Source organism: Lissotriton helveticus, chromosome 1_1 (assembly GCF_964261635.1).
Source record: "Lissotriton helveticus chromosome 1_1, aLisHel1.1, whole genome shotgun sequence".
Taxonomy (NCBI): domain Eukaryota; kingdom Metazoa; phylum Chordata; class Amphibia; order Caudata; family Salamandridae; genus Lissotriton; species Lissotriton helveticus.
The window spans coordinates 605,618,350-605,646,127 of NC_136057.1; the positions used below are offsets into that span (position 1 = coordinate 605,618,350).

Consider the following 27,778-nt stretch of genomic DNA (forward strand, 5'->3'; position numbering starts at 1 on the left):
TGGCCAAACCCCAAAATAAGAACACAGTTGCCTAAACTGGATTGCATTAACAGCAATTAAGGAAGAATTGGAGTTAAAACGTATCGAATAATTAATGTGGCAACCACCTTGCGGTTTTAGTATGCTTAATCTTGAACAAACACACATTTCTCGGGGTAGAAAAATATATCAGAAAATATGGCTTACTTGAACATGAAGGCACCACATCTTATTCTAGCATCAGACCCATCTGGAAACAGACACTCTGGACTGTACAGCACATCAACCAGCACAGAGAACTCCGCTTGCAGCATCGAACTAAACTGTTGCTCCAGAGAGGACACTACATCCTAGCAAAAAATATACTTTAATTAATATATATGGGCATTAATTACTTAAATAATTATACTTTGCAAAAATGCTTACTATATTGCGCCCTTTTATATTCATGTTCTACACAGAATCACTCTGCACCTGTAGAATACATTTTTGTGTAAATATGTACGTACCCATTTATGAAATATATGCAGAAGTACCAAAAGCAATGTTATTTATTACAGTGTGAAGAAAATCCAATGCTGGCCAGTAGAGGCAGTCTCTCAGTTTTGTTTTCTAAAAGGACAAGAAACATCCTGCAACAATCAGTGCATCGAAGACCACGGTTGGCCACGCAAGGTTTTCTCATGTTTAGAAGTTAGAACACAAAGTTATTTCATGGATAACTAATGCAGTATTCATTACACCAACACTGGTATTAATTGCAGAATACTCAGTGGGTGCAACATGCTGATGAAGCAAAATATAGCACTGCGTATGCACATTTACCTGTCTTGCTGCTATATATACAGCGAGCATGGCTTGTGCACCTACCACTGAACAGCATCGAGATTTGTCAAGCAAGGAATATTACCACATTCCGTATGTAAATATATCAATGAAAAAATTCCTTGTGCTAATAATGCAATATTCCCAGTTTCATGTGCAATGGCCTATGGTGCCTTACAAAACAAGATGGCTGACACTCAATTCTAAATCTCCTTAAAAGTACACAAGTAATAAATCCCTCTTACGGTGATGGCACAACACAGATATCCTCACCAGTATAATTATGAACACTCTGCAGTTGAGACACATTTTCCAGAACCTCATTGTTTGTTACAGCATGACCGACAGAAAGTCATAGAAATAAAATAAAAAAATTATAGATTTTTTCACCATGGTGTTCTCAGTGACATCAACTAGACAACTAGAGTGAAGCAATAGTTGTGTTATTGTGTCACTCAGTAACCCAGGTGAAAACGTCCGTTATTCAAAGTTACCCATACAACTTTTTATGGGTTATGGGTATCATGCTCATTCAAAAGAAATAAATCTGTACAAAGTTATGTGTGATAGTTGAATGATTGGTCTGCCTGTAGGGATAGACCTAATTTGATTTTTAAAGTCATGGTCGGCTATTTCTCCACATGTGTATTCGCCAAGAATCACCGCTGGCTCTGGACTGCAGATCTCTGGTGAGCCCCTGGAGAGCAAGACCGGCTGATCGAAGGCCCCTTTGTGTTGGCGAGGTGATGGCACCCACTTCACAGAAGCGGCAACGCTGGCCAGTCTCTGGAGAGGAGGAAGCTGAGGCACTGCACCGAGTAAAAGTTCTGGGCGCCCGGGAAGAGGCAGAGCTGAGCCGGTCATGTCTATCCACATCCCTGCCTCCCCTATAGAAGCGTACATTGTCCTGGCTGAAAGGCTTCCTGCTGCGGGGTCACAAGAACAGCACAACCAGACAAGACAAATCTACCTTCACCACTACCAACTAATTGGATTAAAATCTCCAAAAGGGAATGACAAACAAGCAGCAATGCAGGTCAGCCTGTCACCAGGATTGAAACCAGCATCAGCAATGAAAAGAAGGAGTTAACCTGGCACAGACTCAGGCTCCTCGTTTACCTGCACCACTCCCACATCAGACTACTTATACGAGCAGTGCCTCAAGCACACAGAGAGACTCTTTTGGCTTAAGTGGTGTGTGTGACTGCACTGCACACCCAATGGAGCCCCATTAACTGCCTCATGGTTGACTGCTTAATGGGAGTGCAGCCTCCTGGGGGCGGGGTCCTTTTGCTCCCTGTGCAGAAGAAGAGCCTTCAACTGAAAGAGGAAACACAAAGCTGCTGACATCCTTTCAAGCACTGTTCAGATACAGCTATTACAATTTGGGGGACAAAAGCAAAATCCACCCCAAATAAACTCCATCAGTGGCACTCCAGGTGCCTGACATGCAGTTCCTGGTCCACAAACCTAAAACCTGGTACACTGACAAAGCCAGGACACTGAAAATAACTGAGTGAGGTGCAGGAACTGTCATTTCTTATCCTGCACTTGCTGCTAGCCTTGCTGGAGGAAGCGGGGTCTGGGTAGGTGCCCCTACATAAGGCGCTCCGATTCCCCGGTGCACCCAGAGCGGGCCAGTCTGTGCCCATCAGAGCCCGAATGAGGCCAGGCTGGGCCACCCCTCTAGACTCTGTAATCTATCACTTGTGTTTTGATTATTAACAACATTCTGCACCATGACTAAGAGGATATCAACGACTCTTACTACCACTGCCAATTTTGTAGCTAATGCAATGGGAGCAGTCAATCAAGAGATTGGCTCTGTTGAAAAAAGGACAGGTGCCAATAGGAAAGCTGCGATTGACGCTTCTGGTAATAGCGCCAATCCCAACCCCTCTATCATACCCACATCGTATCCTGTTGTTGGTTTCAAAACAGCTAGTGCTAGAAGGGCCAATTCCAGTGTCCTTGACGCACTGCCATGTATTGATGGAGACACTAAGACTGGGACTAAATTGAACACTGATTTTTATCTGTTCGCAGCCACCCGCCCAAAAAATAAAGGATTCTGTATGCGCGCCACGTACGAAAGGGAGACCTGTGCCCAAGCCCCCAATGTATTCCTCTGGTGTTAATTTTGGCAGTGGGAGAGGAGACGTACAGTGTGATTTTGAATTTATTCACGATAAACTGGACAATATGGAGGGAAGGATTTCCCAGTTTATGGATACTGTTTTTGGGAGGTTGAAAGCTATTAAGTAAAGTATAGTGGGTCGTAATGCAAGCGTACACCATGGCAAGAAGGCTCTAACACATATCTTAAAGGACAAGTCATGTACTGTTCCACCCATTAGCACTTCAGCTGTACCAGCCTATGAGTAACCCGACACTAATGAACCTGGCACTGTTTTAAATGTTACACCTTTTGGGAAATCCAGTTAAGAAAATAAATTTGTTGTGATGGCTGAGAAAACATCTACCCTCCAATCACCCCTGGAAGCAACACTGGACATTACTATCCTTAAAGGGGGACCCAATGGTAAGACCAGCTCAGATAGGGTCACAAGCAGCTTCTTAATAAAGTAACGCATTGGTTGGTGAGGAGAACAGGCGGAAAAAAGTCAGTCAATGTATGCGCAGATGAATAGGGTTCGGAGGGAGCTCTGGGTTGGAAATAGCACAAAAATTACGGTGTTGTAATTTATTTCGGAAATGCTGGTGGTGTACATCACCTTTCAACGTATTTACTTTTATATTTCAGTACAAGAACGACTGAGGCAGTCCCTGTAGGGTTCTTTTGTAGACTCCTGCTGATAATCTTTTTTAACTCGAGGACCTTCATTACTATTCTATTCTGTCCAGGTCACAAATATATATGCTACACTGGCACATGATAATTCCTTCCATTGACATAAAAGTGACAATTCCCCAGGGCAAATATTCACACCTGTTTGTGAATTTATCTCTCAGCACTCCCATGTAAATCAGTTTATGTTTTCTAAAGTCTATTTGAAATAATTTACGCCTTTAGTGTTAATTCTTCTCCATGAACTCAGTCCTCCCTGGCATAAAAATTTGCTTCATGGAACGTGACAGGTTTGAGTATGAAGTGGCGTAATACTGACTGGCTGGGTCTTTTGGTAAATTACAATTTAATGTGTTGGCAGGAAACTTGGCCAGTATACTGCCTTCATACTTTGATGGTTTTACTTCCTATTTTAGCCCCACATTTCTCACTAATTCCGGTAGAGCCAAGGGTGGGCTGCTTACCCTGTTTTTAATTGATTTCCTAGGGAGAATCGTTTGGTCCCATCTACTCTCACCTCATTGTCAACGATTCTGGCTCGATTGTAGATCAAGGAAATTGTTACTAATTTACTTTTATAATAACAATTTGGTCCCAACCAACACTGACATTATTCATTCTTTGAGTAAAGAGATTGACACCATTGCTGATACTTGGATTGGCCCATTGCTTTGACTCGCAGTGTTCTAAGGCACACAAAGATCTTCTTAATGCTCTGAAAGCAGTAGGAGTACTGAGGCTATGCGCCTTTGTAGGAAAAGGTCAATTGAACACGCAAAGAATATCATGCAAACTGAAGCATGTGAATCCCTATTAGCAGCCAGTACTCATAAAGCTAATGAAGATTTCCAGAAGGTGGGAAACCATCCTTATTTCAGGGATTCCCCGGAGTGGGTATCGATACCTTGTTTCCTCACGATAAGGAGCCACTCATTTTGTAAATGTTTATTCCACTATAGAAGTCTCTACAAGTTCACATATTGTGAGCTGTGAATACAGGGCCAGGGATCCTGAAAGATTGGAGGTTAAATGTATCAATGTAGTAAAGGCAATAGCTAAACTTGGTCTACCACGATCATAGTCCCAAGCCACAATTGCACCAATTTTTAATAAGGGGAACAAAGCAGACCATAAGTGTTATCAGCACATATCTTTAATAGACTTCACAGCTAAAATGATGGGCAGGACTGTATTAGACCACCTTGAGGCGTGAGCCCAGGAGAATCATATCCTTTTAGGAATAGTTTGGTTTTAGTGCTGGTCTTTGCATTGTGGATCATTGTTTACATCTCTGTTAATTATTAAGTATTTTATGTCCAAGCAGGGTAGCTTTTAATTGAAATTCATGATCCTAAGTTCCATATTCGACCGTTCAATACTGTGGCATATCATGTCCAGTTTGGGGGTGGATGATCATATTGTTTGTTTTCCCTGGCAATTACACAATGAGGTCTCTGCAAGTGTTAGATACCGCCCTAATGGGGAAACTACAATGGCCATAAATCTTGCAAGGGGAGGCCGCAGGGCTGTGTGCTTGTACCCTTCCTGTTCACATTATATAAAAATTGCCTTGAGAAACATCTGGCCAGTTTGAATATAGTCACCTTGAGTAGGTACCCGCGCTATACCTGTGTTACTTTATATTGTTGGTGCAGTGCTCATGTCTAGGTCTCCCAGTAGGGCTTCAAAGGCTATTGGACCAGTCTTCTAGGTTTATTACCAATTACAATCTCATCATAAAAAAATAAAAAAAATAAAAAGGACGAAGCATAAAGTCTATACAGTGAACAACTCTAAGCTTGGGTCAGTGCCCACCTTTCCCAATGTCAGGGTGCTATTCGATGAAGCCTGTAGTTGAAAACCACTGGGACTGGCAAGGTTTGCGGAGTGTGTTAGAAATACTGAGGTACTCTATGGTTTTTCTTCCAAGCTGAGGATTAAACCACGAAAAGGACTAGTATCCGTATACAAACATAAATATCTCTCGATTGCCACCTATGATGAGGGACTCTGGAGTGCGCAGGAATGGGTTTTGTGGAGGCTGCTAGCTGTGCCTAAGAGCACCTCGACTTACCTGTACCACGAGATCTGGGGCTAGGTTATATCACAGATTTTATTAAACTGTGCCTCTTGCTGCTGTGGCTATCTATATGGACTAATTAGGAATCTGGCTGCATTAATCAGGTTCTCTCAGAATGTCTTAAATGTCAAATAAAGCATTCAAATATTCCCTGTCCGGCTTACATGGAGTGGGAGCGTAGCGGGCGTGCCAAAGGCGTGCCCAAGGCAAGCCCGTCTGCACCTGTTCTCACCTGAACGCCGCCAGACACCAGAAATGCTGGTGGAATTGAGCCAGGCGTGCCTTTGTACACTAGAGAGGACTTACTGTCCATTAGCAATCTGGTAAGCCCATGCAACTGGTGCCTCAAGGTTTCTCTGGAGGTGTCTTTCTGTTGCTCCTGCTGTGGATTTGATTCGAACCCTGAGCTACCCCCCTATCATTCGCAATCCCCGCTCAGGCCCTCTATGAAAATCTTGTATCTTAACGTGTGCTCTCCGGTTAAACATCATATGGAAATCTATGATCTAATACAGGATTAAGTTCCAGATGTTTTTTAACTAAAACTTGGTTGTTCGATGCAATGGTGGCCGAACCAGGTTTGGCGCTTCCCCCCCGGTTTTAGCATCCTGACTTTAAACAGGGAATCTAGAGGCGGAGGCATAGCCGTTATTTTTAAATCTATTTATCACTGCTCATCAAGGAGGATGTGGCTGACTGTGAATGCGCTCGCTTCGGGATCTCCTTTAGTGCCCATTTTACCATGGCAGGGATGTTGATATATGGCCCCCCCCCACCCGCCAGCCACGGAATTTAAAACTGCTATCTTTGAGGCTGTAGGCTCTCTGGCCTTGACAGCCGCTAATTACAGTGTCATAGGTGATTTAAATTTACACTTTGATTGTTCTGCTAAGTCAGAAATTAGCAACCTACTTGATGACTTTACTGCTAGTCAATTAATTCAGCTTGTGTGGGCCTACCCATAGTGCTGGACACCTACTCGACCGAGTGTTCTCTAACATCCAGTCTCTGACTGTCAAGACTCCCAGCCCAGTGAGCTGGTCCGACCATTTCTTGGTCTCTATGTCACTTCCTCTGCATAAGCCTGTGAACAGGGCTGATCCAACAGCTTCCATTCGACGAGGGTGGCATACATTGAATCTGTAGACGTTCAATGCTATCCTGTCATTTAGTCCCCCTACTTTAGCCAGTGACCCTGACCTGGCATATAAAGCACTTTGTGACTGGATTCTATTGGCCCTGGATTCACTTATTCCAGCTAAATGGTCCAAGGGCCGTTGCACTAATTCCAATCCGTGGTTCAACAATTCTTTGGCCATCATGCGCAAAGCTTGTAAAAGACTAGAACGGGTCTGGCGTAGGGACTATGATCAGGTGGCCATAAAAGGCTACCAGGATGCCATCAAGAACTATCATAGGGCCATACACGCCGCACGGGCAGCTTATTTCACTAAGGAAATTGAGTACCCTGCTATGTGTATTTTTAAAATTCTCAACGATCTCAAAAGCAGGAAAGATTCCACTACTTCTGCTATTACATCTGAGCAACAGTGTGAGGACTTGGCTGCTTTTTTTGTGAATAAGGTGGAAGTGATTTAAAAGTCCTTTCCTGGGACAACCACAGATTTTCCAGGTGCACATGGCTCCCCCCCTACGCATAATCTAGCTGCCATTCACTATCTCACAGGATGAGTTTCTCCTATTAAGTAAGAAAGTTAAATCGGGCTTGCCTACGGATCCTATGAAACCTGCTCAGTTTAGGGACTCCCTACCGGTGCTTCTTGCACCACTGTGTCAGATGATTAACATCTCGCTTACCACAGCAGTTGTTCCGAGGATGTGGAAGCAGGCTAGGGTGGTTCCTTTACTTAAAAAAACCCTTGCTGGATCCAGCAAAATTGGAGAATCATCGTCCCATATCACTATTGCCATGGGTAGCTAAAATAGCTGAGGCACACGTAAATAACACTCCAATGAATGACACGCGGTATTTTGCAGATATTGAAACTATAACAATTCCGTCCTTTGCACAGGTCCTTGCAAAGGATCTATCACACTGAGAGCCTGTTTCACAAACTCTCATTGCAGAGATTCATTCTCATTGCAGAGATTCCGCCCGAGAGCGGAGACTCCCCCACAACTGCTGTGCCCCAGCCATGAGCACAGAGACCCTTTGCGAATCAGGAACCAGGTGAATTTCATTCTTCGTAATATGCTTTTTTTTTTTTTTTAGAGGAATGATCTAGTAATATCTGATGTATAATGCTGCGTCAACTTTAAGTATTTTTTTTAGATGTGAATTACCATGTTTTAATACTTTGTATCTTTTATGGTTAACGTTAGCCAAAGAATATTTGATTGATAGTGTAAAGGTTATGAACATACACAGCCCATTATTACATCACAGCAGTAGAAAATATGTTTTGTTTTTCTTCACTAATGTGATGTAATGTAATTTCGGTCAATAACAGCATTTAGAAAAGTCTGCTCCCCACAGCAGATGGGGATGGGACCCATATATAATGATGCAGAATCAGAGGTTATTAACAGATGGTACAGTATAGACTGTAAGACTAGATGTATAAACAAAGCAAAATAAATGATTTCTTAACGTCAAGAATAAGAAGTTCACACTTCGTATGCTTTTGGCATGCGTTACAAACTGGCACATAAAGTTATTTAACCGCCTTTGCTGTAGTTTGTTGCATTCCGCTGAGACGTGCGTGGGTTTTCCTTCAGAGAGCATGTCTCTTCAGAGCATATTCTCAAATTGTATTTTTTCTTGGCAGAGTTGCTTGGATGGAACGTAGACACAGCATAAGACACTTGCCTGAGGATTAGGTTGCATTTGGCTATTAGAAAAGTGTGAACATGTAGCTTTGATTATAGCCCTCCATCTCTTTATTAACAGCGCCCAGTGCACGATTTCTATCTCACGAGTTCCAGAATATTCTGTCCAACTTCCAGTGGTTATTTACGACCGTGGTTTACAAATCGTACTATTATTCTTAATGCCAGGGCCGGCTTTAGGGCAGTGTGGCAGGTGCAGCCGCACTGGGCGCTGACCTCGGGAGGGAGAGGGAGTCGGGTTGCTATGTATAGCAGCAACTGATGATTGGACAGACGAGGGGCACTTTTGACCGGTGGTAGTGAGAGAATCCGAGGAGGCGGTCATGAAGTGTGGGAGCCAAAAATGATTGTCACACTGGGCGCCACCAGCACTAAAGCTGACCCTGCTTAATGCACACAAAGAAAATATATTCCTGCCTTTTGTATAGAAAGTAAAATACTGCCATAATTAGGGCGTACAGGGAGCCTCACATCTTCGGAGCCCGGTGCCACTGTATCCACTGCACGAATGATAGCTGCGCCCCTGATTTTTGAGGAGCACTGGACCAAGGTCTGCTCATACCCGTCGCATTTACTACTACTGCAGCAAACAACAAAACGATGGAAGGAATGTGTGACCCTCTAATGTTTTCTGTTCGTAAAAGGAGAAGACGCTTTCTTTCAAATATTCCTACAAGTCTGAGGCTCAATAGTCAAGATTTTGGTCGTGTTCCCTGGCTAACATTTATGTAAGGCACTAAAATTGTAAGATGAGCTTGAGAGAGCGCCATGTTACTTCGAAAAATTTGTAGGGGTGCATCATAATCCCGAGTAGTCAGCACCCACATATTTAGAGGATTTTTACTAATGTAGTTTAGCAATGTAACATTAGGCTGGGAATCAGTGCAATATGTAGTAATGTGTTTATTAATCATAGACTAATGTCGTGCCTTAATTAGAAATATAATGTTTGCATAACGTAGAAATGTAATCATATGGGAAATGTCGTATTAGCAATGATGTGCCTTAATGAATTAATACATGTGCCTATTAATGAGTGGATTAACATAGGTTTAATGTGAAAGAGAAATGCGTTTAAAAGTGCAAAGGTCTGGGACATGTCGAAGCCAGTGGAGGCCTAACTGTATTTTTCTTTGGTTAGCCTCAGTCGGAAAAGAATGATTTCTCTCGATTGGGAAAGGCTGTCCTCAGCGAATATTCAATTGTAACTTCGAATGTTGCAAGGATGGTCTAGTCTAGTCTAGCTTGCAGGTGCAAGGCCACAAGGATTGTTAGGTAGAAAGGTCTATTGTTTAGAATTTAGGATAGTGGGCGCCAGTGCAGAGACGCTGCCAAGGAATTTGGGAGTGCAACATTCAGCGGAGAAGGTGTCTGGGACCTAAGGACACACCAACGGACACTGGATGGAGAGGTGCCATACTGGAAAAGTTTGAAGATCTGCACCTGCCAGAGGGGCGTACCTCTGGAGTGTCCACTGTTTTGGGGATTTTGTATTAGGGACAGCACCCGAGGGTGGAGAAGCAGTCCGGAGCAGAGAGTAGACTAGGGGTTAGAAAGTGGGTTTGGGAAAGGCAAGATGTAGGTAATTTGTGAACCTAAGGCAGAATAAGGTGTAGGAAGGAGCATCTGAGAACGAGCTCAGAAATTGTAGCAACTTATTGGAAGGTGAATGTAATTCTTAGGAAGTCATCACAGCTGACACCTTTATTCTTGCTGGGTAATTTGTTAAGTAGGGATGTCACCTTAGAGTTAGTGTAGAGACAGTCTAACCAATTTAGTTTCCTTTTTGTAAATGCAGTTTCGACTTTCTACATTGTCGGTAATGGTATGTCTAATGCTTCTCGAGTTAACCTTGATCTTTATGCTGAGTCGTCTGAGACTCTTGCGTAGGATTACGTATGTTCAATTTGTATGTTCAATTATTTTTGGCTTTGTAATAAATCTTCAAAACTTCAGTTTGTAGTCAGTGGTCCTTTGAGTCTAATTTGGATTTGTACTGCAAGGTTGTTATGAGATATGATTGTGAAATCTTCCCTTTACGCTTCTAAGACAGGGAAAAAGGTTCAGTCGACCCGACCTGGGATCCTAGAGATTGGTAAAATAATCTAGATGAGAATCCCAGCTTCCCCAGTTGGTAGCAGAGGATGGTTCCCTTCTAGAGTGAGGGAAGATCTAGATTAGGATTGGAGGTTCCCAAGGCCCATAGAAATTAGGTGATGATTGCCCAGTGTATTGTCGGCGGAAGACAGCGTTCCATGGAAACCGACGGAGAGTGACGGTGTGGCAAAAGCAGCAGTTCGTGGGAGAGTGAGTATAAATAGGGTTATATGTTGTTAGATTGCGCTGTTTATATGTTGTGTTGTGGTGTAATGTCTTGCGGAGTTGGAGTGCCTGTTGTATGAAAGGAGATCAGGCTGTGAGCGCGCGCAGCCCGGGGAAATCTTAGGCTCAAGGAGTAGCTTAAGTGGCTCGGGTGTATCGAACACCCATAGTAATTGTCGACCATTGTTAAGGGGTCGTGAGGTACCATCGATTGCCCGTTGGACCGAGATTGGGGGAACGAATGTGTGAGTGCGTGAGTAACTGACGCTGGTCGTGAGTTGCTGTGTGTTTGTAGCCTATCAGTGAGGTGATTGTCAGGTCATTTCGTGGACAGACAGTTGCCAGTTCGGTGACAATTACGCAACTGTGGACGTACAGTCAGACTGTGGACGTACAGTCAGCGAAGTGATTGCTTGGTTGGAAGTGATCATTTCAGTGTATGATTGGGACGTGTGTGAGAGAGATGAATTTTATAGGAAGGGAACAGCTGCGAAGCGGAGGCGAGTGACGTCAGAGGTGCCACGCTGGGATAGGGCGGTTAGTGTGGAGATGCGCTGAGATTGGTGGATTGACATCAGGAAGTAAAGGAGCGCTGCGGGAGAAGAAATGCTGGTTTTTCATCATGAAATGTTTTAAAGTTTTGCGAGATTTGTTCTGAAAAGAGAAAAAGTTAAAACCCCGGGGGGGGGAGAAGAGGCCCCGCCTAGGATACTCCGGCTCATTACATGGCTACAAATGTTGGGTTGCACACTATATTGTGGCTTGAAAATTGGTGCAAAATGACTGACGGAAATGAGAAGTTGATTTTTCCTAGATATGGGACTTTTAGGTTGGAAGTACTATAACAGTTTAAATCGATTATGGCTTCCTTGCGACCTCTACCTAGACCGACACAGTTTGAGGCACTGAATGCATGGATCAGAGCGGCGCACGAAAGGAACAGGGACAGGTGAAAGGAAAGAGTGAAGAGGTCAGTTAGGGCAGTTCAGGATGCGAGGTGGGTGCGCTGGTAAAGAGATGGAGAGTCCAGACGATTGAGGGAGATAGATTGTACCCACTTTTGGTCAAAACACAGGATGCGCAGAAAAAGAATGCATAGGAAGACGACAGTGATACGGATGATAGCTTGATAGAAAAGCTGTTACCTACCTCCATACAACCCAGAGTCAGGGGAGGAGAAGACTGCTCCGGTAGAGGAAGTTAGGGTACGGCAGGTCCCCCCTAGAGCTGAAGTAGTGGGAAAGCTCTCGACAGGAGAGGGACAAAATGTAGAAAGTGTCAGTTCTCATAGGTTGCCGGACGCTCTTACAGTACCGGTTACCATTGGTCCCATAGTGTCAGTATATAATCCTGAGCAGACGCAAAGTGGGGGTCCACCGTACATGGGTATGCAAGGAAGTATGAGTTCTGACAGGAACAGTGTAGTGGAAGGATTGAGCCCAATGCCAAGGCCTGTGCAATCGAGTACCCCGTTACCAGCGACAGCAGACTCGTCGAGAGGACCGATGGATTTAAGGGGCCCAAGACCAAAATCCCTTGGGGAACTGAGGTCAGATCTGAAAACATGGGAGACAGTTGGAGGGGTTCAGAGTGACAGGCCAAGGGAGGATTGGGATCAAGGGAGTGTTGAGAACAGGGTGGCTTTCAGAGATGTATCTGAAGTGAACGGGTGTAGAGATCAAGACAGTGCCTGTGGAGAGAGAAGTAGTGCATCTAGTCGAGGTACTCTGAGTGCAGCCATAAAGGTGAAGATAATTGATATGATGCGGTTAAAAGCAGAAGTGGATGAAATTGATGAAGGAAATTTGCCTTTAGAGAGGATTGAACTTTACGAACCAGATGAGTTGCAGTTTATAGCGAAGGATGTGACTCGGAAAGCTAGATCGACCCATGAGAAACTGACTGAATTAGCGAATAAATATGATGTGGATCTGTCTAGGACACAAATGTTGCAGGGTAATCACAGACTGCAGTATACTGATCCAGATTTGGAAGAGAAAAGGGTGATAGGACTGAAGACTCATATTCGAGAACTGATTATAGGGATACGAGCTTGGAGCAGATTTGACAAATGAGAAGAAAGGTGGTCAAAAAAAAGTGTTAGAAGGAGTGTGGTAGAGAAACCTTCTCCAGGAGGAGGAATGGCAGGAATTGGAGCATTCCCTTTACGGGAGGTGGCCAATGGGGGATATATACATGTGCCCTGGAGTCGGGGAGATTTGGCTGCCTTCACGAATGATTTCCCAAAGCTGAGAAAGAGCCCAGTTGAATGGTACAAGCAGGTAGAGAGGTTTGTTAAGATCTCGAAGGTGCTGTGGATTGACTTGAACACCTTATTTGATATCGTGGTTCCAGGAGATTTGTGGGTAGCATGCAAGATTGCTATAGAATGGCCCACTGTGGAGCCAGAAAGAGATGCAGCCACGAATGGCCCGTCACCTCTGGTGATGAAAAAATACGAGCAAGTACCTAACTGGTTGAAATCTAAGGTGCCACCACAGGATATTGACTGGGTGAAGATAGATCATGAGTATTACGATCGACTGTTGCATGTCTTTAAGCAGTACAGTGGCCTAAATGTAATGGACCCTAAAGACATGGGACAGTTTTTTCAAAGTTCGTTCTAGGGTTGAGACCTGATATTTGCCTTATGATCCAGCAACATTTGATCTGTTGGCAGAACAAGCCGCTGGACGAGATTTTGAGGTATGCCAGGTACTGTAGTGATGAAATCGACTCGAAGCACAAAAAGCTTAAGGACAAGCTGATGCTGGTCTAGATGCAATCGGCTGACAAGGGAGGTCAGGCTCAGTCGGGAGGTGGAACTTTAGGAAGGAAACAGAAAAGTCAGAAAAAGGGAAATGGTGATGACTCCAAGCCAAGGGTAGATGTGGTAACTTTGAAAAAGACCACAGAGTGCCACCAGTGTCATCAGATTGGACACTGGTGGCGCGAGTGTCCATATAATCCTGAAAATCAGGAGCAGCAGGAGGAAGTGACTCTGGTGCAAACACCCCGGGTGATGACGACAGCAGCAGCAAAGACTAAGTCGATAAAAGGGGGGACCTCGGCTCCTCGAGTCCAGGTTCCCCAGCCACCGAAAATATCGACAGGGACTCGGACTTACCAGCAGATGCCTTTCTTTGAAGGGAACGATGACTGGTACTTAGACCCGTTGGCATGACAATGCCTGAGGGGGAGTAAGACTGCACCCTTGGGGACGTCTTGGAGGTAGACCAGAGGGGACCATTTGTTGAAGCTGATGTTGATGGTCATCCTACCACCTTTTTGGTTGATACTGGTGCTACCCGTTCTACTGTGAGATCTGCAGTAGTCCCCCACCTACCCCTCTCGGGACAGACAATCCAAGTTGTAGGTGTCGCAAATAGGAAAATGCCATATCCTCTAACAGAACAGATTCCTGTGAAGATAGGAACGTTCAGGGATAGACATCAATTTATGGTGTGCGATTCAAGTCCTGTTTGTTTGCTAGGGTGGGATCTCCTGTGCAAGCTTAATTGTCCCATCTATTGCACCCCTAACGGAGTGGAACTGCAGACTAATGAGGATGACGCTACCTTTAAGGTCGCAATCAGCATGTGTGCATAGAGATGTACCCAGCTCTGACAGTGGAGGAGCTTCCATTTGATTTGAGAGATTCAGTTTCACAGGAAGTGTGGGACTTTACTGGAGAAGACATAGGATTGATTAAAGGAGTTGAGCCAGTTAAGATTCAGGTTAAGCAGAATGCCGATTTCCCACGAACACCTCAGTATAATTTGACCCCAGAGACGATTGCAGGAATAAAGCCTCTGAGTGAGTCTATGATTAAACAGGGAATTCTAAAGGAGATATTGGGCAGTCCATGTAATTCGCCAATCATGGGATTGCAGAAACCGAGCGGGAAGTTCAGAATTGTGCAGGATTTGCGCCGGGAGAACAACATAGTTGTTCCCTGTTGTTCAGTGGTACCCAATCCATCTGTAATCTTATTTCAGATCCCATGCCAGGCTGAGTGGTTTACGGTGATTGACCTTTGGTCAGGCTTTCTTCTCGATACCTTTGCATGAAGAGAGACAATTTCTATTCGCGTTCCGACTGGAAAACCGTGTCTTAACGTGGTGTCGTATCCCTCAGGGGTACACAGGGAGTCCATCGATCTTTAATCAGATCTTGAAAAAGAATCTGGAGAGTCTACTACTGCAGCAGAACTCGGTTCTCGGGCAGTGCATAGATGACATCCTTGTGGCGTCAGAGACAGAAGATGCATGAAGGATTGATACCATCGCTTTGTTGAATCATTTGGCAGAGAACGAACACAAGGTATCGGCAAATAAGTTGCAGTACTGCCTGAACGAAGTGCAGTATTTGGGTCACAGAATAGAGAAGGGCAAAAGGAAAGTGTCACCGGATAGGATTGAGGCAATCATGAACATGATGGTGCCTTCAACCCAGAGAGAGGTCAGGATGTTCAGAGGGATGGTTGGCTACTGTCGCCAGTGGATTGCCAACTTCTCATTGAAGGCAAAGCCTTTACAAAGACTGACGCACAAGGACTTGAGTGATCCGGTACCATGGGATAATGACTGTATGAAGGCTTTCCTGGAGTTGCGAGAGGACCTTTGTCGTGCTCCGGCCCTGGGAATGCCTTACTAACATAAGTCTTTTTCACTATTCTGCTGTGAACGAGAAGGTTGTGCATTAGCAGTCCTAGTTCAGGGTCATGGAGGTGTCCGTAGACCAGTTGCCTATTTCTCAGCTACTTTAGATCCAGTAGCATCAGTGTTGCCTGGATGTCTCAAATCAGTTGCTGCAACAGGTGTCAGCATTGAAAGGTGTGAGAGCACTGTCATGGGTCACCAATTGACTGTGTTTGTACCGCACTCTGTTGAGCTATTGATGACCAGGACCAAGACACAGCACCTGACAAATAATAGGCTCACACGCTACGAGCAGGTCATACTTGCTGCGGAGAATGTGACCCTTAAAAGGCGTTCTGTTTGGAATCCTGCTACCTTGATGCCATTGCCAAACACGCTTGATGAAGATTGTGAAGACCATGATTGTCTCGATGTGACTGAACTTTGCACCAAACCGAGACCGGACATTGTTAATGAACCGTTGACTGACCCTGATGACATTTTCTTTGTTGATGGTTCATGTATAAGAGACAGTGTTGGTCAGTTGAGAGCAGCATTTGCTGTGGGCACCATTACAGGAGTTGTTGAAGCTGCGTGCCTGGAAGGAGTATACTCCGCTCAGGTGGCTGAGATCATAGCCCTAACTCGTGCTTGCTTGTCAGCAGACCAGATTCGGATCACCATTTACACTGACAGCCAGTATGGGTTTGGTGTGGTTCTTGACTTCGGACAGTTATGGTCTCAGAGAGGTTACATGACCTCATCTGGATCCCCTATCAGGAACGGGGAATTTGTAAGATTGCTCTTGGAAGCTTTGCAATAACCCAAAGAGATTGCTGTCGAAAGTGCACGGCTCATGGAAAAGGGACAGATTTCGTGTCACTCAAACAGATATGCGGATGAGGTTGCACGTTTCTGTGCCGGGCAAGGTTATTACTTCACTGAACAAGACATAGAGGGATGTCAAGAGAGAACAGAGTTAAACATGATGATGGAGATGGCAGATACTTGGGATGAGCTTAAATGCATGCAGGAAAAAGTGTCGGACCACAAGAAAAATGTGTGGATCAATTCAGGCTGTGTGAAAGGAGATGTGGATATTTGGGTCTCGACTGATGGGAGAGCGGTGTTGCCGGATGAGTTGTTGAGTCCAATGGCGAGACAAATTCATGGTACAGTTCATTTGGGAAGAGACGCGATGGTGCGAGTGTTCAGCAGACATGGTACAATCCGAAATTTCGTGCAGTGGCAGAGGTTGTGTGTCAAAGGTGTGTCACGTGTCAGCAAATGAACGTTGGGAAAAGAACTGCAGTTACCATGAGTCACATCGGGAGGTCTGGAGGGCCTTTCAACGGAATGCAATTAGATTTCATTGAGATGCCAAAATGCAATCATCTGAGGTACATTTTGGTGGTGGTGTGTGTGTTCTCACGGTGGGTGGAGGCATACCCAACGCGCAGGTGTGACACACTTACAGTAGCTAAGCTATTGTTGAGGGAACTTGTGCCTAGATTCGGGGTTCCGACCTCTTTGGAATCAGACTGAGGAACTCACTTCCATAGTGAGATCATGAAGATGCTTTGCACAGAACTGAACACTGATCAGATACTCCATTGTAGTTATTGACCAGAGGCTTCTGGGATAGTGGAGCAGATCAACGGAACTTTGAAAGCTCGGATGGCGAAAGTGTGTTCATCCACGTCTCTGAAATGGCCAGACGCTCTGCCTTTAGTGCTAATGAGTATGTGCAGTATCCCAGACAGTAGAACAGGTCTCTCGCCTCATGAAGTGCTGATGAGGAGGGCAATGAGGTTACCAGCGGTGCCATCGACAGCCTTGCTGAGCATCACAGATGATCTGATTCTTGATTATTGCGAGGGACTAGCTGATTTCATCCGTTCTGTGTCCCATCAGGTGGAGGCTGCTGTGGTCCCGGCTTCCAGTGATCTCTGCCACGACCTGCGTCCAAGGGGACTGGGTACTGGTTCTGAAGCACATGAGAAAGAACTGCTTGGATGTTCGTTGGAAGGGACCCTACCAAGTCATCCTTATCACGAACATTGCTGTGAAGTGTGGAGGGCTGCCGCATTGGGTGCATGCTTCACACACTCGTCAAGTTCCAGCACCCTTGGAAGAAACAGCTCCTCTCCAAAATGAAAATCCAGCTGAGGTGGCAGGGCCACAGGAGGGGACAAGCCAACCTGTGAGGGTGTCTGATGAAGCTGGTTGCTCACTAGATCAAGCTGAGGAAGGTCACGACGGAAGTGAAGATGAGACTGTCTCAGAAAGGGGAAGTGACTTTGAAAGTGAGCCGAGGCCAAACTCAGCTGAAGAAAACTGTGAGCAGAGTGAGCAAGAAGAAAGCAGGAGAACCAGCAGAGCAGGGGAACAGTGGCCAGAAAGACAGAGGCGACTGAACCTGAGGTTGGTTTCCGAAAGGGATCTTGCTCCTGTGTCTGAGGAGTCTGAATCAGACGGAGACGAAGATTGGCAAGCTTGTGGAGGACCGAGAAGATCAAGGCCAAAGAGGGTGCCTTGTCGAAGGTACGCGACTCCTGAGTGGACATATCCTGTGACTGATGCCAGGCATATTGAGATCGGGCAGGGTGAGGGCAGTGACAGTGATCAGTAACAGTCCTAACATCAAATTGGACGTGCTGTTGTTGGTGCCGGGATTTGAGATCGAAGGTGTACTGACCATCACTGTTCCAAATCCCCCAGTTATCGGAATTCGCCATTTGATTCTGAGTAGATTGATCTTTCCTACATTTGGCCCTGAAATACCATCTCATGAGTCTATTGTTCTTCATCTTGAACTTTTGGAATATGTGTTAGAAGCAGTTGGAACAAATTTGATCATGGACTAAAAAGACTCTTGCTGTAAATACTTTGTTTAGATAATTTAGGTCCGAGGGGAAGAAGAAGAAATTTAGGGACTTCCCATAGAGGACGGAGAAGGGTTAGGGTTGTCTGTTGTTCGCTGTAAATAAGGAACTGAAAATTTAAAAGGGGACTTTCAGCCTCTAAGGTGTGGTTCGAGTGCTTCAACTGGAAAGAAAGAAGAAAGAGACTTTTGAACACTGTTGCTGAACAATTATATTGAAGAGACAAGTCTTGAGACCATGGAGGCTGGAAACCCCGAATTGTAGAGCTAGGTGCCTTGTAGGCACACTTGTAGGGGGAGTGATACTCTTCATTATTCTAGTAGTTGTAGTTTCGTATTTGGCTCCAGATGAGCAAGCTGTGGAGTTTGAGGGAACACCTATACCTACTACTCCGAGCAAAGAAGAGGTCAAGGTAGGAAACGACAGAGCTTTGCTGCTAGAGGAGAGTCGTAGATTACATGCAGATCTGTCTAGAGGTAATTTCAAGCTTAATGCGTATGCGAAGTTGTTGTATGAGTACATTGATGCAATGGATGCGAAAGACTGCTATGTGTGTATGCAACTGCCGGCTTCTGTAGATGAGGGTATTAGATACCATCACCTTCCATTGACATATGGAAGGAATTTCATGTAGTTTGCTGCTTAGCATATTTTATGGTCGCAATCATTTTGAATATTTCTTTTCGAATTATGATGCGGTGCTTCCTTAAGTGCCTGCATATAAACATTTGATCAAGTATGATTATTATAAGTCAGAAAACAGGCTTGGAACTTATTTTATTCCGACCAAGGAGTTGGATACAGCTTATGCACATCATCATAATCTGACATATTTGTTGTCAGATACAGAGAAGAAATTCATTAATCAGGTAGAAGATAGATATCGAAAACAGAAAGAGTTGCGAGATTCGGGACAGGGTAGAGTGGATTGGACAGACGAAGAGAGGTTGCACAAGTCTAAAGGGTGTTTTGGTCCAATAGCTTTAGATGAAGTACAGAAAGGGAAGTTGTGCATTCACCGACCACAGACATATTATGAGAATGTGAATGTGGGTCACACCACATGTGAGCATACATTTACTTTGGAGTATTATGCAGAAGACTTTTTGCAGAGTGTAGTGCAGGTAATCCCGACAGTGTATTTTGTCTGTGGGAGAAATGCTTATGCGTGATTGCCTGAGAAATGGTATGGAACGTGTTATTTAGCGATCATTTTCCCTAACATTTACCATACAGAAGATTTTGAACTGATAGAAGGAGGACAACATGTGAGAGTGAAGCGAGGTGAAAGTGCAGGAGATATTTTTGGAGCAATGATACCAACTCTGGGAGTGATTCTGAATGATGTGAAGATCAGAAGATTGGTGACTGTTGTAGACAAATTATCTATGAGTACAGCTAAGTCCTTAGTGTTCGTTGAGATTGAGATGTTATTGATTACGACTATGGTTTTACAAAACCGTCTTGCTTTAGACGTCTTTCTAGCCAAAGAGGGAGGAGTCTGTAAACTTTTAAAGGTCCAAGAATGTTGTACTTATATACCAGATAACAGCAAGGATATGGATATGGAGAAATATATAAGCAACATTACTGCAATTCATTATGAGATTGAAGACTTGATTGGAGAAACGGTGTGGGAAAAGATTGGGAAGGGTTTTGGTAAGGTTGGAAGTTGGTTTGCGAATATTGGGAAAGGGATTCTTGGTTACATTTTGAAGCCCATAATAATAGTGGTGTGTTGTGTGATAGAGTTGTGGGGATTGGTTAGAGCATACAAGTGGTACCAGTCAAGTAGATTGGAGAGGTCAATGAGAATGCAAGAGAGACATATGAAGAGACTGCAGGACAGTCAATATCGAAGTTTGAAAAACATGGAGTTGCTCAAGAGAGGGCAAGTGGCAACGAGCTCCATTTAAGTCGGTACTTCCCCGAGGATGGTGTAGTATGTGATGACACAGGTCATCAAAGGGGGGGACTGAGAGAGCGTCATGTTACTTTGAAAAATTTGTAGGGGTGCATCCTAATCCCGAGTAGTCAGCACCCACATATTTAGAGGATTTTTACTAATGTAGTTTAGCAATGTAACATTAGGCTGGGAATCAGTGCAATATGTAGTAATGTGTTTATTAATCATAGACTAATGTCGTGCCTTAATCAGAAATATAATGTTTGCATAACGTAGAAATGTAATCATATGTGACATGTCGTATTAGCAATGATGTGCCTTAATGAATGAACACGTGCCTATTAATGAGTGGATTAACATAGGTTTAATGTGAAAGAGATGTTGCTTGCAGAACTAACGTTTTAAAGTGATGAAATGTAATATTATGTCATGTTAGAAATGCGTTTAAAAGTGCAAAGGCCTGGGAAATGTCGAAGCCAGTAGAGGCCTAACTGTATTTTTCTTTGGTTAGCCTCAGTCGGAAAAGAATGATTTCTCTCGCTTGGGAAAGGCTGTCCTAAGCAAATATTAAATTGCAACTTCGAATGTTGCAAGGATGGTCTCATGTATTCTAGCTTGCAGGTGCAAGGCCACAAGGCTTGTTAGGTAGAAAGGTCCATTGTGTAGAATTTAGGATAGTGGGTGCCAGTGCAGAGACACTGCCAAGGAATTTGGGAGTGCAACATTCAGCGGAGAAGGTGCCTGGGACCCAAGGACACACCAACGGACGCTGGATGGAGAGGTGCCATACTGGAAAAGTTCACAGATCCGCACCTGCCAGAGGGGCGTACCTCTGGGCGTGTTGACTGTTTTTGGGATTTTGTATTAGGGACAGCACCCGAGGGTGGAGAGGCAGTCCAGAGCAGAGAGTAGACTAGGGGTTAGAAAGTGGGCTTGGTTAAGGCAAGATGTAGGTAATTTGTGAACCTAAGGCAGAATAAGGTGTAGGAAGGAGCATCTTAGAACGAGCTCAAAAATTGTAGCAACTTATTGGTAGGTGAATGTACTTCTTAGGAAGTCATCACAGCTGAAACCTTTATTCTTGCTGCGTAATTTGTTAAGTAGGGTTAGTGTAGGGACAGTCTAACCAATTTCTTTTCCTTTTTAGGTTTTGCCTACAAGTGCGCACGTAGTGCGCATGCGCTAAAAAACCTTATGAGTATACTGTGGGATAGATGACCCGCCCCCGGCTGCCATTGGCTAGCTCCATAAATGGAGGCTAGCCATTGGGAGCCGGATCTGTCCGTCAAGGCCGGACCAGATTCGGGGGCGTTCCAGCGATTTTTTTCGCTCTCCACCCACTTCTGATCGTCATCACGGCGGTGGGTGTGTGTTATTTTTTTTTTTCGAGTCGGCCTGTTTTCTTCATTCTACAAGTGTTTGTTGTTGGAGTTGGCTGCAAGATTTGAGTTCCCACGAAGCGATCAGGTAAGGAGCATTTTCTTTATAAATATGTTTTCACTTTGTATGTTTACGTATTTTGACGTTTTCGCTCTTAATGTCTTTTTTTCTGTTTTCTTTTGTTCCCCGACCCCCCAAGCCCCCGCTGTCCGTTCCCTCCCGCTGTCCGTATGCCCGTATATACTTGTTTTGACACAGCCCACACTGCCAATTACACTAGGGTGCCGGGGCGTGTTCATTAAATCCGGGTTGTGACCTCACGTGCAGGTCTCCTGCACTGACGTCGACTGCAGGAAGTGAGGTCGACAGCGAAGCGCCGCCGCGGCGGGGGAGATCGTCAGAGTAGAGTCAAGTTAGCAGCACTGTGGATTAATTATGGTCCGCGGCACTGCAAGATCAAGACTGGCATGATCGCGGGCGCTGCGGGGAGTCCGAGTCTGACTGCAGTGTCAAGCCGATCCTGTGCCGACTGTGCCAGTGCGCCTGCTGGTCGTGACCCAGTCACTCTGACTCACCACAAGGTCATGACCCCGACCGTGCAGCTCACCGTCACTGCCGATGGGCAAGACCGGTGTGTCTGTTAGTGTGAGAGGACGCACAGTGAGGGAGGCTTGACTGAAGAACACCGACCATCACCGACGTTGTTCAAGTAAGTTTTTCCTTACTGTTGTGAGTTTTTCCTTACTTAGTTTCCGCCGCTGCCTGGGCAGAGGCGCTGGCAGTGACTTCAAGTAAGTAACTAGTAGTTGCTCTGTCCGACACTACAGGACTAGCAGGTTGTGGCTGAGGTCAGGTCCGGGTGAGCGCAGGCCTCGCATTTCAATTTCCTGCCTGCCGGGCCACCAGGAGTTGCTCCTGCCGTCGGAGAGTTTAATTATAAGACAAGACAATGTGGCCGTCCCCGGGGTTAATCTCCAAATTGGGAGAGCAGGTGCTCTGTGCTACGTGCCTTTAAAAGGCACAGGCACGTACTACACACTGCACTGCATAAGCTTCTAGCTTTAAGCACCCCTTTATGAACATTTCCAGCACCTGTCTGCAGCCAAGGAGGTGACAGACACTTCAGCGACCCAGGCATTGGCATCAGTTTGGCTTTATTTTACCGGTTGCACCACCCAGCCTTGGTAAGTGTCAAAAATTAAACCCTACTGCGCTGATTTATAAATCCTGTTACTGATGGAGTTTTTGTCAACCTAATGACTCGCCATGATTTAGTAGAACAAAGGGTTCATCTCTGCTGTAAAGTCCAAACGTGTACTGTTTACCATGAGCCAAGCTGCATATTCGGCAAACTGGGGAGGTCGGATACATGCAAGGTATTTTTCATGCAAAGATTTTTTTTATTACTTGTGGAACTTGACCTAAAAAAACGCCTGAGAGTGGGCTGAATTCCTTGTCTGTTTAGGAGTTAGTGTTCAGGCAACAGTCCATGATGATGCAGTTTGCCTACGGAGTACAGTGCGACATTATGCAGAAGCAAGGACTCAGAGGCGGTGGCCGGCCCATAAACAAAATGTCTCGCCTCGCAACTAGTAAGTGTCACTTTGGGGACAATGTCAGCCGGTTATTATTAATCCTCTACAAATTTGCTTTTTAGCAGCAGCGCACTATCAGCTGCCTGCTGTGCTGGTCAGTTACTTCTGGCTGAAGTTCCACCCTTGTTCGAGGCTGCAGCCTGCGACCTTACATGTGCACCTCAGCCTGATGCTACCTTGCCCAAATGAAATGCCCAGCGGGTGCGTGCTAGTGTCTGCTGTGGCGACGACTTGTGAAAGTGCTGGCTCACATTTAGAGATAATCCTGTGTATGTATTATGGTACACATTTTGCCAGATGTGTGGGTGCACATTCACAAGCTAGAGTGGGTTCACTGCAGGTTTCTTTGTAATCTCACATGTGCGGCGATGGCAAGAGGGTGAGTGCACGTTTGCCTTATAATCTCAGGTGTAAAGAGGTCGATGCACAGATTATCTGTGTGTGCATATACATTCGAGAATGTAAAGTCAGTGCGTTTCAGGTGTATGAGTGCAGATTGTAAGTACAGACAGTGAACCCGCCTCCCTGAGTACTGTGTACGTAGTGTTGACTGGCAGTGACTCCTCTGTGAGTACACCTTAGTTTTCACCATAGTACTTCTTCACCCCCTCGGCCAGACAGCAGTGAAATGCTGCTTCCCGTGGTGTGTGGGCAGTTTTCTGCCTGTCCTCATGGCGACCATTGGGAGAGCAGACCAGCTCTTACAGTCATCTCTGCTGAGGCTGGATCTCAAAAGATCTGACTGCCTCTAGTGCTGTGCTGAAAGAAGATACCACTTGTTAGACATTCGGGTCTGATAATTTATGACTTCGGACATGATGTTAATTTACAACGTTAACAGTAATAGGTACAAATGGATGATACCACCTAATGCTGAACGGCGTTAGTGATTTAGAGGGTCTTTGAAAGGCTAATAACCCTCTGATAACAGTTGCAGAGGAAATAAAAGCAAGCATTAGCAACTGAAGTATTTTTAAATCTCTAACTCCAGCTCTGATCATACAAAAAAAACATACTCTTAGCAGTGCAATTCAAATAAATTGCTCAGCCTATATTGAACATTAATAAGATACCTAATTGAATGTGTAATGACACCACACTTTTCAGTGTTTTTAAGTAATCCCACATGAATTCTAAAGGAGGGGGAGGGGTTGGATTTCTGCTATTTATGTCTCCCTCATCCTCATTGCTTGATTTTGCTCGCTAGAAAGTGTCACTCATAGTCGTTGAAATGTCACTCATAATTACACTGAAATTATGAAGATGTCACACATGGCAATCTGAAACCTTGGCAGCTATGATGTTCAATTGATGATACTTACATAATCTGTCTGGGTGTTCTTTAGCAGTACTTCTGTATGCTGACACAAGTGGAATAGCCATTGGATTCAATATTCTTTTTCCTTAGGCCTTGCCAAAATTTTGCGTTTTATTAACTTTTTGAACAGTTTATGTTGCATGTACATACTGCTGGTTGTATGCTTGTACATAGCTGGAACGGGAATTTTCCCACTTATCAATAGCCGCAATGCGGTTTTAACGAATTCTCAAAAAAAAACATAGATGAAAATGTTAACATTTACAATGCCAATAGCTCTAACATTGTCAAAGGCAAAACCATTGCATTGTAAATGCTTGTTGTAAATGCAGTCTCTACTTTCTACATTGTCAGTAATGGTATGTCTAATGCTTCTCGAGTTAAACTTGATCTTTATTCCGAGTCGTCTGAGACTCTAGCATAGAATTACCTTTGTATTAGTGCCAGTCTATTTCCTGAATCTTTTGCTGAGATGTTTATATGTTCAATTATTTTTGGCTTATAATTTGGATTTGTATTGATAGGTTGTTATGAGCTGTGATTGTGAAATCTTCCCTTTACGCTTCTAAGACAGGGAAAAGGGTTCAGTTGACCAGACCTGGGATTCTAGAGATTAGTAAAATAATCTAGATGAGAATCCCAGCTTCCCCAAGCTTAAGGAGTAACACACATTGTGATGATGGGCTCATATTCTGTGTTCTGAGCATTCAACACAAACTCTAATTTCAACGCCCATAAACAAAGCTGTGCACAACACAATGTATTTAAAAAAAAAACTAAAGGTTACTTTGCATTCTACAAAAAGAGAAATGGGTCCAGAGATTTCCAAGTCTCCCAGACCCATCTTGTTCCCACTGGAAAATGTTTTGAATCTCAATAGGCCAGATTAGAATCAGGATCCCCCCACTATTGTTGACAATTTGGGACTTTGTTACATGATAAAGGCAGGCTACCATAACTAAAGATGGGTAGTGAGGAATCTGTGGTCAGACAAAGTATCCACCAGAACGAACGCTACTGAAGGCAAGTAACCCGTACTTCTAATGGAGACTTTTTAGCCGCAGGCTCACTATTTGAAAAAATACCAAAACAATACATTTCAAAAGAGAGAAGGTCTGAGGAGTGGAATTCACACCAATAAATTATGCAGGCCTGAGCGGGCAGAATGGCCCTCTCTGGGAACCTGCAAATGAAAGCAGTAATTCTTTGTGAAGGTGTGGATGGATTCCCATGTAGCCGCATGACAGATATCCATCACTGAACAGCCCTGGCGAAGACCATAGTGGCACCCTCAGCTGTGGCAGAATGAGCCCAATGGCAAGTGAGAGGTGTGTTACGAGGCATGGCACATTTTCTAGGCAGAGAACAATCCCTATCAATAAGATCAATTTCTGAACTGCTGTCTCTTTTTTGCACCACAGAACCCCGCAAGGAGTCGGTCACGCACTCAGGGCTTCTTAGTTCGATTAATGAGATGTATCTTGGGATCCAACTAACGAAGTCTCTCCTCCGTCGAGGGATGTGGAGGAGAGGAAAATAGCAGGGGGTGTGATAGACTGCCACACACGGAAGAGAATCTCCCCCTTTGGTAGAAAATGATTCCCAGGCCCAACGCACCTACTTGTCTGGAAAGCAGGTGGTTAATGGTGATCCTACTGATAGTTCACTGGCACAATGAAGTAATTGCAATGAGGAAGACAGTCTTAAAGGTCAGACTACGACACTAAGAAGGTTGAAACCAAGTTAAGGACCCACTGTGGCATCAGGGTTTAGAGCAGAGAGGATCAGGACAAGGTTAGCATTTTGAATTTGACCTTTGGAAGGAAAGCGTTCAGGAACCAAAGATCCAAAATCGGTCTGAGCCCACAAATGTTTTGGGCAGCATTAAATAGTGGAAACAACACAGTACCTCTCTCCTTCTTGGATACCCTCGCAGATGCTGCTTAGGCCACTGATGTCTGAACCTAATGGCAAGGATGGAGGCAACACCTGCTAAAGTCTGGGGGAACACAGGAGATATTGGAAGGAGGTTTGACAAGGAGGAAAGGGAACCATCTTAAAAAAAAAACCTCTGATAGCTGTGCACATAAAAGCACATTATGCCCCCCTTGACCGCAGCTGTAAGTACTTCCCTAAGGCGGAATGTGGGGGTGGTCGAAGGGGATGTTTAAGACAAAGACTGTTGATACTTTTGTTGGCCCTGTCCTCTGCCACCACCATATACCACATAGGACTGAGTGGGCTGCCGCATGGGCTCATCTGGCTGGTTCTGGTGATAAGCCAGGCTCTAGGAGAAACCCCTGATCTTCTGGTATTGTTGGTTGAACTGGTGGGTCAGAGCTAGCAAGCCCAAGGAGGGAGCTGTAGCATGGATATCTTTCAATCGCTCCAGACCTGAATCTGCATTGTCTCAAAACTGCATGGAACCATCAAAGGCGGATATATGAAGTCTACCTGCTCATCCCTGAAGAAATCCATGGTACGTATCCAACTATAACAATGAATAACCCAGCCAGTACCCAGAGCACAGCCCACAGACACTGTGGTGTCCAGTCCAGCCACAAGATTTACTTTGCTGGTACCCATTTTATCATGTACCATCTGTATAAAAGTATTTTAAAACTCCTCAGGGTGTGTGCTAATGACTTTGCCTGCTATGTCCCGGAGAGTATTAGCTTATGTGCTTAGCAGGCAGACCGCTTTTAGAGAGTACAAAGCCCAGATGGTGGAGAAAACCTTATTTCCAAGCAATCAATCAGGGGTTTGTTAAGCGCGACTATTCACCCGTAAGGGTCTCAAGGTATTAGAGGTAGAGGTGGGGGGGTGAAGGTTCCATTCCATCAAGGAGAGGATCTGTGAAAGAGACAGGTTTTGAGGTTTCTTGCGAAGGTAGGGAGCAATGTTGTCTGTCTGAGGTGGAGCGAAAGGGCATTCCATGCTTTGGCCGTGAGGAAGGAGAAGGAGCGGCCTCCCGATCTGGTCTTTCTGGTTTGGGGGACCACGGCGTAGGAGAGCTGGGCTGATCATAGGGTCCTTTGGATGCGTGAAATTTAAGTCGGCTGTTCAGGTACGCAGGTCCGGTGCCGTGTAGGGACTTGTGTGCGTGGGTGAGTATCTTGAAAGTGATTCTCGCCTTGACGGGGAGCTTGTAGAGTGTGCGCAGGTGCTGGGAGACGTTGCAGTATTTTG

The 27,778-nt window shown here is 44.9% G+C and overlaps 1 protein-coding gene across 3 annotated transcripts in view; it reads right to left on the reverse strand.

The window, feature by feature from the left end:
- The window catches only part of ITPR2 (inositol 1,4,5-trisphosphate receptor type 2), a 1,735,249-nt gene that overhangs the window by 706,974 nt on the left and 1,000,497 nt on the right, over nucleotides 1-27,778 (reverse strand). For all 3 annotated transcript variants that reach the window (XM_078674117.1, XM_078674116.1, XM_078674118.1), the window contains one exon: nucleotides 187-329. In XM_078674117.1, the coding sequence (XP_078530243.1) occupies nucleotides 187-329 (143 nt within the window). The remainder of the gene's footprint in view (nucleotides 1-186; nucleotides 330-27,778) is intronic.